Source organism: Pagrus major, chromosome 6, assembly GCF_040436345.1.
Source record: "Pagrus major chromosome 6, Pma_NU_1.0".
Lineage (NCBI taxonomy): Eukaryota > Metazoa > Chordata > Actinopteri > Spariformes > Sparidae > Pagrus > Pagrus major.
In genome coordinates, this window is record NC_133220.1 from 25,494,708 (window position 1) to 25,508,778 (window position 14,071).

General features: G+C 40.4%; 1 protein-coding gene across 1 annotated transcript in view; it reads left to right on the forward strand.

Moving 5' to 3' along the window:
• loxl2a (lysyl oxidase-like 2a) overlaps positions 1–14,071 on the forward strand; it is a 29,998-nt gene that overhangs the window by 9,825 nt on the left and 6,102 nt on the right. Inside the window, exons 4-8 of the mRNA XM_073468637.1 lie at positions 5,130–5,338; positions 7,459–7,675; positions 9,090–9,273; positions 11,022–11,173; positions 11,257–11,424. Of these exons, the coding sequence (XP_073324738.1) occupies positions 5,130–5,338; positions 7,459–7,675; positions 9,090–9,273; positions 11,022–11,173; positions 11,257–11,424 (930 nt within the window). The remainder of the gene's footprint in view (positions 1–5,129; positions 5,339–7,458; positions 7,676–9,089; positions 9,274–11,021; positions 11,174–11,256; positions 11,425–14,071) is intronic.

Consider the following 14,071-nt stretch of genomic DNA (forward strand, 5'->3'; position numbering starts at 1 on the left):
TGCTAACTCACTGCATGCAGATTGTGCACGTACGCATTGAGACTTGTGTCACATCTCATAGTGAAATGTTAACATAATACAGTTTTCATTACAGGGGCATAAATTAAAGGCCCAGTCCACAGTTTGGTGTACATTGATGTTTCAGCTTTTCAATACAAACTGTTTAAACTTAAAAGAATAGTTAAACGCTATTTGCTTTCTTGCTAAGAGTTAGATGAGATGATTGATACCACTTTCATGTTGGCTTAGCTTAGCATGAAAATTGGGAACCAGCCAGTCTAGCTCTATCCAAAGATAACAATATCTGCCTACAAGAACCTCTAAAACTCATCATTAACACTATGTCTTGCCTGTTTTATCAGGACAAATACAAAGTACAAAAACAGCAAGTTGTGGTTTTTATCTTAGGTTATATCCAGGACTATTTCTTGGTTGGGAGCAGTGAGCTGACATGACTCCAGGAAGTAACTGTTTGCACAAAAAATTTAGTAGCATGTAACCACCTGTCCATCCATCCATCCATCCATTTTCTTCCGCTTATCCGGGGTTGGGTCGCGGTGGCAGCAGGCTAAGCATTTATTTATTCCAGACATCCTTTTCCCCAGCAACACTCCTTCCAGCTTCTCCTGGGAGATCCCGAGGCGTTCTCAGGCCAGATGAGATATGTAATCCCTCCAGCGAGTGCTGCTTCTGCCCCAGGGTCTCCTCACAGTTGGTCGTGCCCAGAAAACCTCCAAAGGGAGGTGCAGAGGAGGCATACTAATCAGCTGCTTGAACCAACTCAGCTTTTGCCTTTCGATGTGAAGTAGCAGCGGCTCTAGTCTGAGTTCCCTCAGGATGTCCGAGCGCTTGTATCATCCAACTCTCAGCAAGAAAAACAATAATAATTTCAAAATCAATATTATTTTTATAAATATTTAATGAGTTATGTGTGTATTATAGCCCATTAACCAGGTCTCAACATTTCAATGATAAGATATTGGCCATTTTCATTTTATTACACTGAATTTAATCTACCAGTCTGACATGAGGAGTGTGTGTGCATATGCATACTTCTAGTCTACCTATAGTAATGATTCTGTTCCTCTTAGTTGCCATGATGGCAGACGTACACTGATGGATATTCCAGGTGCAAAGCACACAGCTACTCACACACACTCCCACACACACTTCCTCAGTTAAGTCAGTCAGTCAGGCAAACTGGGGGCCAGTGAGGCAGAAAGTGGGGTTGGGCAGATGTGAAAGTCATTTCAAAGAGCCTTGCTGTTCTCCTGCTTTTCATCTAAACTGTGGCGTGATTATCATTCGTACTTGCCATGTTTTGTAAGGTGGGGCGGGAGGTACGTGACTGGCTGGGTGGGTGTGTGTCTCTGGAGCACGTGCAGATAAACGTGCGGCGCGGCTGGAAGGCTGAATAAAGCGGAAGAAATGCACAGTAGTGGAAGCATTAGTCAGACTCTGGCTAGACCAAAGTCTCATGTTCACACATCTACTTACTGAGGGGGGCCCAGTCAGAAAAACAAGTCTGTGCTCCAGTCGGAAAGAGTTCAGTAATTGCCAAAGCCCACTTCAGAGAATAGTAATGTATTGTGCTATATGAGGAATGTTTTTCTTTCTTTTTTTTTAAACTCACCACTTGCAAACAGAACCAAGAATATGTGACTTTATTTGAGAGGTATTGCGACATTTGTTTTGATAAATGGATGATGATTCATGTTTGTTGTTATAATGCTGGCTTTTTATTTTTACACCACAGACAGTAATGCTTTAGTCAGTTCCAGCTAACTATTCTAGTCTAATCTTATCTAGTTATTTAAATGATTAAATATTGGCTCTTTATACAAAAAAAACAGCAGAAGGAATGAATCACAGTTCTACAGTAAGTGAGTGAGTGTAAGATGATGAAACTTTACAGAGAAGTCCAGTTGAGAATTCACCTCAGTATGACCTGCAGATTGGGAGTCAAACTGATCATGATGATAAATATGAACATTTCCTGTTCTTTAAGGAATAGTTTGACTTTCTGGGAAAATATGTTTTTTTGTATTCTTGCTGAGTGTTAGATGAGAAGGTACTGCTCTCATGTGTGGGCTTGAAATATGAAGTTACTATTAGCAGCTGCTCCTTTTAGTTTAAAGACCGGAAATGCCACTTTTACTCTTTGGTTTTTGTGTGTATTTAATGAATAAGATATACATTTATAATTACTAACCTTTAAAAGTGCTTGTAGGCAGATTTAGCTATTTTTGGACAGAGACAAGCTAGCTGTTCATCCCATTTTACCAATCTTCCCATCATCTGTACTTCCCCTGATTTTAAAGTTCAGATTTCCAAATCGATATTATGGTTGTTTTTTTGTGGTTTTTTTTTTCCAATTTTTAATCATAGAATATAAAAGTAAATGTTATCATGGGTCAAAGTTCTTTGTGCTGTCTAGTGATTTTCCGCCCTTTCTCAACAAGGAGTGCTAAAAAAGTGACCAATGTGTATATTTGGACATCAGCCAAACAGGATAATGCTGAGTTTATGTCTGGTGGTCTGGTTTTTGGAGGGGAAATGCCTGGACTGATCCCAGCTGTGGCTATCTGTCCTCTTCTCTTTAGTCTCACACGTTCAGACGGCCAGTTTCCTCTGTGTGTGCCAAATGCAACACCAGTCAGACCATCTCAGTGCCCCATTTCATACTCACCTCGTACCCCTCGTCCTGCATGGTATTTCTCTCTTCTCACCTGGCCTCCCTTTGATCACACACATTTTCTGTTTGATTTGATGTTCTGTATCAGATGAACCACAGTTTAGCCATTTATGAGTGTGGTTTTCACATTCGTCTTCTTTTCATTATTACTTGTTTTTAATTAGCTTCATGTTTTTATAGTACAATTAAAATTTTATTTTATTTCTTTTTATTGAAGCAAATTAAACCAAAGCACTGAGATAGCTTTTAAATTGAGAACAGCAGATCCCTGATCGTGATCACGTTTCTTCACCTTTCCATCCTGCCAGGCACAGACGGAAAACACTCTGTCATGCCATAGCCTGCGGGAATCTCTCCATGAAAGAGCGGTTTTTACCCACTCAAACCGCTGCGGTCAGGGGAGGACTGGGGTCACTGTAGAAACAGTCTGACTCGGTCATTGCTCCTCCTGCATTTCAGTCTTTACTGTTTAGAGACCTTGAAGCCTTGAACATTCCCTGAGGCTGACGCCATCTCAGGAAACCACCCTGTGGGCGAACGTTTAATATTTCTGGGAGACATGCCTGGATGTTGGTTTTTTGCAGAGTTAAAGAAGCTGGCTGTTACCAAATTACTGAGCTCAGCATCTGCATACCACACAGCAGCTCAGAGTTTTGGCTCTTTTGGGCACCCATGGTGCAACTTCACACCCAGCCAGGAGCAAACTGCATAACTTGACCAAGGATGAACAATGGCAGAGTTATTAGGTAGCTGTTGCCTCATAAAGCCCCAAAGGTCAAAGGTTACCATTCCTTCCTGATTTAGAGGTCTTCAGGACACATGATACTAATTGTGGTTGGTGACCCCAGTCTTTACAGAAGACCACCCGCATTCACTCTCCCAACATGAGTCCACTGCAGCATCAGTCTTTGAAATCTTGATCTATAATTAAAATTTCATAGATAACATTTTTCTTTTAAACTTCCCCTATCAGTGTTCTTTTTCTGACTGTCCAAGACATCTAAGATGAAGAGGTGAGAAGCCTTTGAAAAGATATTTGGCCTGGATTCCTCTTTCACGTCCCCAAAGGGAAAAGACTAGTGATTCTCTATTTGTGCTCTACTGCATCCTTCCAGCTTCTTGGCTTGCTGTTATAACGACACTGATGTATTTTATGTCATACATGAACATCCAGTAACTTTTCAACACTTGTTAAATACCATTTATTCCCTTATTTCTGAGGAAACCAAAACACAGTTGGCTGGTTTTGACAGATCCATGCTGTCGAGTTTGATGTATTGAGTCCACCATCTCCCTGTGGGCCTGTACATCACAGCTCTAAACTCTGCTGATGTAACAAAGATGGAGGAAAAATTCCAGAACATTCATCCAACCTCCTAAAGGCCTCTCTGCAGCACTCAACAAGTTTAAACAAAAAAAGATTTCATCGATGGATTTTCAACTTGACTTTTTGTATTTTCAAGCATATGTGCAAACTGCATCCCTAAAAGGCCACAGTGGGATTTCAAACACTTTTCATTCCCTCAAGCGACGCACTTCCTTTATGACTCATAGGCCGTATTGTATTTACAATATATCAAGTACAAAAGTATATGTAAAATCCAGACTATAAATAACCAAAATCATCCTTTAAATAACATTCTTGCCTTTTAGACAACGCTCAGGAAATTTGAGATTATGTAAGCCTCACTTATTATATAAAAATGTTTATAAAGCAATGTCTATGTCAGTATGGTTTATGAAAGCTTCAAGGTAGACTTCAGTAAGTTGAATGTTATGTTCTATGGATACATGATTTAGAGAGAATTTTACAGATGACTCCACTGAAAAGGAATGCTGTAAAGTATTTCATGAACATAAATTTCCACCATGGACTTTTATGGGCTCCTTTGTTTGACATGTTTAGCATTCAAAAAAGACACCATTGAGATGCTACTGATAAGAGGTCGAAGTAGAGACAATTCCAGTCTGTTTTTTTATGGCAACCTACCAAAAAGTTGATATTTTCTGCCACCAGTATCTTTCAATTTTTCATGTTTTGTTTTTATATTTCAGCTATTCCTGTTCTGCCCTGATTTTACTTTAAAATTTCCAAACAACATTCAGAACTCCATGAGCTATTAAACTTTGAAGTAAGAGACTAATGAAACTGTTAGCACCTCTTTGAGGCAGGTTGACCTTCCTATCCTATTAATCTTATTTACAAACAAGAGTTGAGCACAGTTATGCTTTGCACTAAATGCTAATGTCATCACACTAACATTCACACAGTGGCAATGCTAACATGCTGAGGTTTTAGGTCTTAGTTTAGTGTGTTAGCATGCAAACATTTGCCAACTAGCACTAAACACAAACTCACAGCTGAGGCTGATGGGAATTGATAACAATTTTGACCTGGTTGCCATTAAAACATTTCCTCTGTTGTGTTTCTCAGGGTTTGACGGTCCAGGTGGAGGACGTGAGGATCAGAGCCACATACTCTCACAGGAAAAGGATTCCCATCACTGACGGCTTTTTGGAGGTGAAAGACGGAGGCAAGTGGAGACAGATCTGTAACGAGGACTGGACAGAGAAGAACAGCAGGGTCATCTGTGGCATGTACGGCTTCCCCGGGGAGAAACGTGTGAACATGCGACCCTACAAGTGAGTAATGGTGCTAGTGGTGCTGGGAACCAGCAGCAGAGTTTAAATAAGGACATAATGACAGTCTCTGCATGAGTTGGAGTCTAACATAAACATTTAGCTTTTATATGAGTTAATTACAGTTTACGTTATGGGAATAAAGCAGCGCTATATATAATGAATCATTTCAAATTCACACCCGTGTTAAAAAAAACCTGTTTTCTTTTGAGGTACACCACACATTCCTGTATGAAACAAACACTTTCTGTGTTAAAAATATTGCATTTTCTGGAAAGTAAATTAGTACCTTTTTTAACTGTTGATTTTTGGTTTTACTCAATTTAGGAATGTTTGACCATATCAAACTGATGTTAGGAAACGTTACACAGCCACGTTTGCTTACACTGGTCATCACTCAGCCCCTCATCCCTCTGCACACTGAGATTAAACAGACTTGAGTCTGGAGAGTCTTGACAAGAAGCCAAACACTGCAAGAGGAAGTTTTAGAGGATGAAGGATGGGCCTTGCTGGGAAAAGCACTGAGAAACAGTGGCTCTTTTAGCTGCGTCTAATTGTTTCCCTCTGAGTCAGAGTGTTGACATGCTGTCCTTTTTAAATGTCACTGTCAATATGTAACCTAACAAAAAAACAGCATTTTTTCCTAGAGCACTCTGTGTCATCATTTTCATCTGTTAAGACGGGAAGTTCAAAACAGAACAGATGTGAAACTCACGAGTGAATACGCACATGAGCAAATCTCCAGATCAAGAGAACAACATATTTCTCCTTTAAACAGCTCAGCCTGGGGCGTAAAGTAGAAGAATTAAACTTTAAATGCATCTGCCTGCCCTCCAAGAGAAACATATCCTGGTTGGTTGGTCTCCTGTATTGTTTACACACATACAAATGGACCTAATTATCCAAATCTATTCATTCTTCTGAAGGCTCCCAGAACCACAGTTCAACCACAGTCAAATCAAGACCAGAGAAACATGACAAATACATTTATTTACAAATACTGTGAGTCAACCGGGGTGATCATGTATAATGTGTCCTGGGATGCACCTGGAGCTAATTGTCTCTATTTTTTATAGCTCTGGCAGACATGATCTCGTCTGATTAGATGCAAATCACAACGTGTGAATGCTTTTAAACTGAAGGAAGGATAAGATGCATCAAACCAGCAAAGAACACTGATTTCTGTTTATCACCTAAGGTCACAAAGCTTGTGAGGTTTTACAGCACGTGATGCTGCCATGGTCTCACATGGTTCATTGTTTAACAGAGGTGAAAGATCGCATTAAATCTGTCCTTTTATGTGGAGCAAAAAAGAACTGTTCTATTCACCAAACATGCCCATTACAGCCCAACAAAATTAAAAACTCTCAGTCAAATTTGGCATCTCTTCATGGACAATAAAATGTTCTTGTGTTCAAACCAACTTGGAGCCATATTCTGTTGACAGCATCTGGATAAGTTGGATAGGTTGTAAATGAAGCTCATACTGGTTTCATTACATGGTCTGTGTCTTCGAAGGCCAGGACCTGCTTCAAGGTCTACTATTGTTTGGCTCCTCAGTGACCCTTGGTTGATGACTTCCATTGAAGTGCGGGGGTCACGAGGATGTTAAGGTATTCTCACAACAATGCTCCCATTGTGCTTCACAGCATAGGATGGGCATTGTTGATGTCCTCACACTAAATAACAAAATATCCTATTTCCCATAAAGCAGCTCCTAAATATTTCAGTGACGTGTGAGAAAGAATGGTAGGAAATACTGTAGGGGGATTTTAAAAAGACGTTTCTGACAAATCTTTCAAACATGCTCGATGTCAAAGCCTGTCACCAGCAGTTGAACACACCAAGTGGGGCAATTCATACCAAAGAATAAAAAAAAAGACTGACTGAATATTCACTGTAATGGATTCCCTTTATAAAACTGCTGCAGGTTTGGGCATGAACTGATACTCATGTATACCTGAAAAGTTGTGGAAAAATGTGGACAGTCCTCATTAAATCATCTAAAAAACTATGACATGCTCTCTTATATAGTTGGTAGTGATATAAACTTATACAAATGAACAGAAAAAACAAACAGTATTAATTACAACAGTTTGTATTCTTATATCATATCTTCCCAGGTTGCTGGCCAAGCGTCGTAAGAAGAACTACTGGGGTTTCTCTGTCAACTGCACCGGCAACGAGGCTGAACTGTCCGATTGTAAGCTGGGCCGAGAGATAGACCTGAAGGGCAACCGCACCTGTGAGCAGGGCATGCCTGTAGTGGTCAGCTGTGTGCCTGGACGTGCCTTTGCTCCCAGTGTCAGCGCCGGCTTCAGCAAGGCCTACAGGGTGGAGGTAGGTCATCTTGTGAATGCTTGGCTGCTCAGGGGGTTAGTGGTTAGCTCTGTCACTTTACAACAACAGTTTAAAACTGAGCTCTCATCTTTTCTCTGTGGAGTTTGCATGTAATCCCAGTGTCATAGTGGACAACAGGGATTGTCATCAGTTTATGTGCAGCGCTACACTGGCTACATACAATAAGTGTACAAAAATCTGTCTGGGCGCCATTTTTGAAAGGACAGACAGCTTCCCTACTGATTACAACAGTGCATTCTGAAATAAAGAGACAGGAAGGAACACTGGGCTATCACTGCAATACACAGCACAGACTGGATAAAATCGATAAATCACTGTGTGAATGCAGGCAGCATTTCATGCAAAGGAGGGCAGAACAGTTGTGTTTTTTGTTTATAGTAATCCCATCTGGAGGTCTTCCTTTGTGGGAGAAGAACTATAAACTGAAAAATATCAGCTGCCTCAGTAGAAATTTTATTGCACCATATGGATGATGTTAGTTTGACACACTGCAGATGTTTGTGACATTTCCTAAATAACCTGTTGAAGATTACATCTGAATTCAATAATTTTTCATTTTTCAAAAGAAATGCAGATTTTAAATTAATTCAGTTATTTCTGCATTATTCAGAAATTCTGTTGAAAGTAATGAAAGCTGTTACAAAATTTTTAGAAGATGTATGCTGCACTTTCAAAGCTTCTACTATAAAGGTGACTTTCCATATTTAGTTGTCACACTGAAGTTTCAGTTCTGTATTCATAACTGACATTGTTTAAAAAAAAATTGATAGGAGTTTGCTAGCAAAAGACATGTATGGTTGTGGGTGAGGGTGCTTGAAAACATTGTTATCTACAAAAGGGGGGCCCCTGCAGAAAAAGTTTGGGAACCTCTGCATTATAAGAACCACAAATAATTTTATATATAAGTACTGAGTTGAATAATCACATGAATCATGATATACTATCCTATAATCATTTCCTGATACTGTATATTCAGAGTCCAGCACTGGATTACAACATGTCCTGCTGATTAATCAAATGGCCCTGTAGTCAAGCATCTGGAAACATTTGAATAGATGAACACTAAACATCGGTCATCTATACAAATACATCATCAGTATCAGTATTCCCACTTAGTGTTAGTGTCTATTTTCTCAAAACAAGGAACCATTGTAACCCAATGTAGACCAAATAAAGCCAGGAGTAAAGGGTCAGTTATTTTTGTTATAATTTCAGCTTCTCTATTGCAGTTATATTAAGAATATTGTATATATTTTACCAAAGTAGTTTTTAGACAGCGCCCAAGCCATTCAAATGTAGCTGGATATTGCAAGTATGCCCAAATGAAAACAGTTGACTAACCAACACCTGTGTCATTTCTCTAATTCTAGTTTTCTGTGTACTGTTTCTGCAGCAACCCTTGGTGCGTCTAAGAGGCGGAGCTATGATTGGCGAGGGCCGAGTGGAGGTGTTGAAGAACGGGGAGTGGGGGACGGTGTGTGACGACAACTGGGACATTCGAGCTGCCACCGTGGTGTGTCGAGAGCTGGGCTTTGGTAGCGCCAAAGAGGCCTTGACTGGCGCCCGACTGGGACAAGGTATGACTATAAAGATTGGTCAATCATTAACCTGGTACTGCTGGTAAGGGGACACTTGTATGGAGTCTACAGTGTACAAAAAATAAACAATACTTATTATTTCTATCTCTTATTTTACTTATTCTTTTATTAATTTAGATATTTTTATAATTAAAAAGTGTATGTAAATGTACCTACCCTTCAAACACTCGTAGAAATTACCAAAAAAAAGCTGTTATACTGATTTTTTTTAGTTTCAGAAGAAATCATGGAAATGAAAATCTTTTGCACACTCCCGACTCCATACACTGGAACAGTGCCTCATCACGCACCTGTCCTTGTAAATTCCAACATTTTAACAGTTGGGGATCGTCTTGAGATAGTGTTGAACTTAACTGATCACAGCTTTTTAGCTTTGATTAAGGTTCACATTTACAACATTTATTATTCAACAAAAGTAAAAGCAGAGCTTCAAGCAGAACTCATTCCCAGCTGTGAAAATGAAAGGTGTGACCTGGAACCAGAGACCTCCACCTCCACCTTTTCTTTGGCCTCGACATCACCACCTGTTTTTGTCCCACTTCAATCAGTCTAGACCTTTAGTCAGCATATAAAGGCACTGGGGAATGTATGGAGTAGCACATTAATGTTTATACCTTGACCCAGGACCTGATTCTGTGAAATGCAATATACCACGTCGTTATTAGAATCATATGTGCACTGGAACAGTTGTTCTCTCCTCCGCCTTTTTCTCACAGCAAAACACAAGAGCGCACAAAATGTTCCAGCAGAGAAAACAGGCTTTATGAGTTTCAGAGGAAGAATTCTTTGTTGGAGGGTGCACAAGGTTATTTTAGGGATTTCTTTATGGCTGACCACTGGATCCAAAAATGGTGCCACACACAGACTGCAGACTTCAAATAGCTGATTGTGTTTGTTTTCAGAAGTCACTGAAGTGGACTCAGCTAGAATGCAAATAAAATTGAAATAGCATGTTATTTTCCAGATTTCTATGGGGAACTAGGAATAGTTCTTATACAATCTAAATATTTCAGCTGATAAAAGATACAAACTAATATTAAGTTTTGCTTCACCCACTTTGATTTTTTTGTGCCATGCATTTCATAAGTAAGTATAATATTTAATCTGGGATAACCATCTATCAGCACTGTGTTCTTCCTGTTGTGAATTGTTTTCCTCCTGCGCTTGCCAGTCCGTCTCCGTCTCTGTCTCTGGCTGTACTTTCAGGGATCACATCACTAGAGACATTCCTGCTCAGTCACATGGGAAGAAGACCAGCACGGAGCGAGCACTCACACGTTATTGTGGAAACTCCTCTACACTGAAACGACCTTTTTTTAACTTGAAAAAAAGATTCAGAGAGAAAATTTGTATTTTTTACAGGCCTCAAGCGTCTCATTTTAATTGGACATAGCTGACTGCTTGTTTCCTTTGCACTATATTTCCAGGGAACAGGAAATCTTACATCTGTCTTATGATGGACTTGTTGTTCTAACAAAACACACACGCAGGCGAGGCTACTGCTGTTGCACTCAGGGATAGTGAGCAGAACAGGCTCGTGTTTCCCAAAAACATTGTTTCATCCAAAGATCAGCTTTCTTCTTTCCAGTAATGGCAATAGATGACAGCTCTTCTGAGGTTACTTACCGTAATGCACATGGTGCACCTGTTCGTCCAGTCACAGTTATATTAGTCATAAATTCAACAGAATTATTCATATTTTATGTGCCTGATGTGTCTCCATGTAGGGATCGGGCCAGTCCACATGAACGAGGTGCAGTGCTCCGGGTTTGAAAAGTCACTGACCGAGTGTTACTTCAACCGTGACGCTCTGGGCTGCAGCCATGAGGAAGACGCAGCAGTCAGGTGTCACGTTCCTGCAATGGGCTTCAACAAAAGAGTGAGTACCTCTTTATATAGTGCTCAAAAACATAAAAGATTTGTATAGAGCTGGAGGACACATCTGTCCGTCTCTGTCCTCAGCTTCGGTTAAGTGGCGGGCGTAATCCCTATGAGGGACGTGTGGAGGTGCTGGGAGAGAGGAACGGCTCTCTGGTGTGGGGCACAGTGTGCAGTGACAGCTGGGGGACCATGGAGGCCATGGTGGTGTGCAGACAGCTTGGCTTGGGCTTTGCCAGCCACGCTTTCCAGGTAAGGTCCACATCTACATCCAACAAATCATTTTTAAGTTGAGCTTATCTTTACTGTGCAGGAGATGGTTTTGGGTTTAGTTTGGGCCCTGGCACGACACTGGAACTCTGAACTGGACTTTTAATTATTTATGCTCTCATTCCAACTGATTTAATATACTCACAGTTTATATGTTGCTGTTATATGTGTACACATGTGGCAATGTGTCTTTACAGTGCTATTATATTCATCTCAGTGTCTCTTTCTTTGATCCTCCATAATTAAATATTAGAAAACATAAGCTATAAATTGACAGCCGCAGAATGTTAAAAATGTATCCCTGAAACTAGGCTTTAGTTTGGTTGGTGCAACCAATGTAAAGTCCAATGTAGACCAACTTAGCAGTTAGGATCAAGCTTAGTTAAGACCAGTTGGTGCAAACTATCCCATGAGTGTAAGTTGATATAAAGCATACAGTTTCCACCATGGTTCATAACATTTTGGTACATTTTGGGACACATTGGGACATTACATTGTCCTAGAGATTGACAGTAAGTAATTACAGTAATTTCTATTTCCAATGTGCTGTAATTTCTATTTACATATTTGTCATGTTAAAATGGAAAGAAATATACACACCTACAATGGATGTTTCCTGTTTCCAGAGTGCAGAGTGGGGTCTGTCTGCACCTCAGGCCAGTCTAACTCTATCTAATGTCCCCCAAAGTGCCATGAGTCAACATGTGTGTGCGTGTGCGTGTTGGTGGATGCCATTAACTCTCACTCTAACAAGCTTGAGTTTTATTGATCTCAGAGGGCAAAACAAGGATGTCACCATCCTAGAAACATCAAAAACACACAGTAAGTGCAGAGAGCGGGTCAGAGATGGTAAACCTGTGCTGCAGATGAGTTTTAAACTCCTCAGCGGGAGGGATGGGGAAAGCCTTCGTTTGCTGTTTGAAGTTTAGTGGAGCTTTCCACCACATAAGCCTCTGGCGTGACTTGGCAGCGTCATAGTCCTGTCCTGCTTACGTATACCTCTTGGTGTTCAAAGGAAACCCCAGCACTCCCTTTTATATCATGAGGTGAGAGGCTGGTAAAGCTAGAGACCCCCCTCGTGTTTATTGTCATTTCTATTTTAAGGCTGAAACCAGTGTGGTACTTGTGGTTTAAGATGATATAAGTCTGGAAAGTATGCGTAAATTATTGGGACGTGACTTGATAACAGCAGGGGTTTTTATGACGGGAACTTGGACAGGATCTGTAGGAGGCTGTTTATCTCACTAAAGTCTGCTTGGGGCAATTATGTGCAATGCACTTCTAATGGAGCAACACGTAAACTTGTCCTCACGTGTTTGTGGTTGCTGCTGGAGCAATCGCCCTTTATTCAAGTACAGGTCAACATCACCAGTGTGAAATAAAGTCTACTTGTGATTACATGTATATATTTCACTATATCCTCTGCCAAATCAAATAATCAGGAAAAGGTATCCTAATAACATACCGTAAGTTGCCATTACATAAGTGTTCTCATGTTAACGGCAGGTTGAGGAGTGATAAATGTCTGCTCTTTGTTATCTCAGCAGAGCACAGCCCCTCCAGAGACTCTTTCCTGTCTGACTGTTAAATACTTCTGCAGGCAAACCCCACCACCAGATGGAACAAATATCACAGAGCCTAAACTATACCACTGTATGTCTGTGTACCTCAACCAACCAGCAAGTCCTCCCACATCCATATCCCTCAGCTCAATTTCTCTCTCATGAATCCCCCGCTTCCCTGGAAGATGATGGAAACTATGAGGTCTTTTTTACAGGTCGTGTCCCTGCGGTCTTCCAAATGTTGTAATAAGGCTGAGTCAGGACTGTGAGGACAACAGAGACGCACTGGCTGCTTGTGTGATGTGTCAGAGACTCGTTGATTCGATTTGCCTTGTGGGACAACTGGGATAACATGTCAGTAAATTAAATACAGGAGGAAAATTAAGATAATAAGTCTCCTCAAAACGCTCCCACACAAACAGCTGGTGCAACATCATCTTCATCTGTTTGATTCCAGCTAACTCTGGAATAAATTAATGAGCTTATGTAACAAAGATGCCGACTTGAGACTTGAAATTAAGTCAGATTTAAAGCAATGGTTTGTCATATGGAAAGTACCCGTATTCACTTTCTGGCAGAGAGTGAGAGAAAAGGACTGATACCACTCACATGTCCGTATGTATAAATATGAAGCTACAGCTGGTTAGCATAGCTTAGCACAAAGACTGGAAACGGGGGAAACAGCTAGCCTGGCTCTGTCTGAATACAGCAGTCTCTCTCATGTATTATGGTACATGCAAGGGACCAACTAAAACTAGGTTACATTTCAGTTTTTGTACAGATGAAACAAATGAGATATTTTAATTATCTTTATAGGTGTTGGTAAGCAGATTTTGTTACCGTTAGCAGTTACAAGTCGTTGTAGACATGACAATGCTATCAATCCTCTCATTTATTGTCAGCAAGAAGGAGAATAGCTGTATTTCTCAAAATATTGTATTCGTTTCAATCACAAACATGAGGACTTGAGAATTGAACTGGACTTGACTCACTTTAGACGTGACTGCATAAAGCTTTGGCTCGTCTTTGACTTTTAAGTCTGATATGGACTGGAAACATCTGGGAAA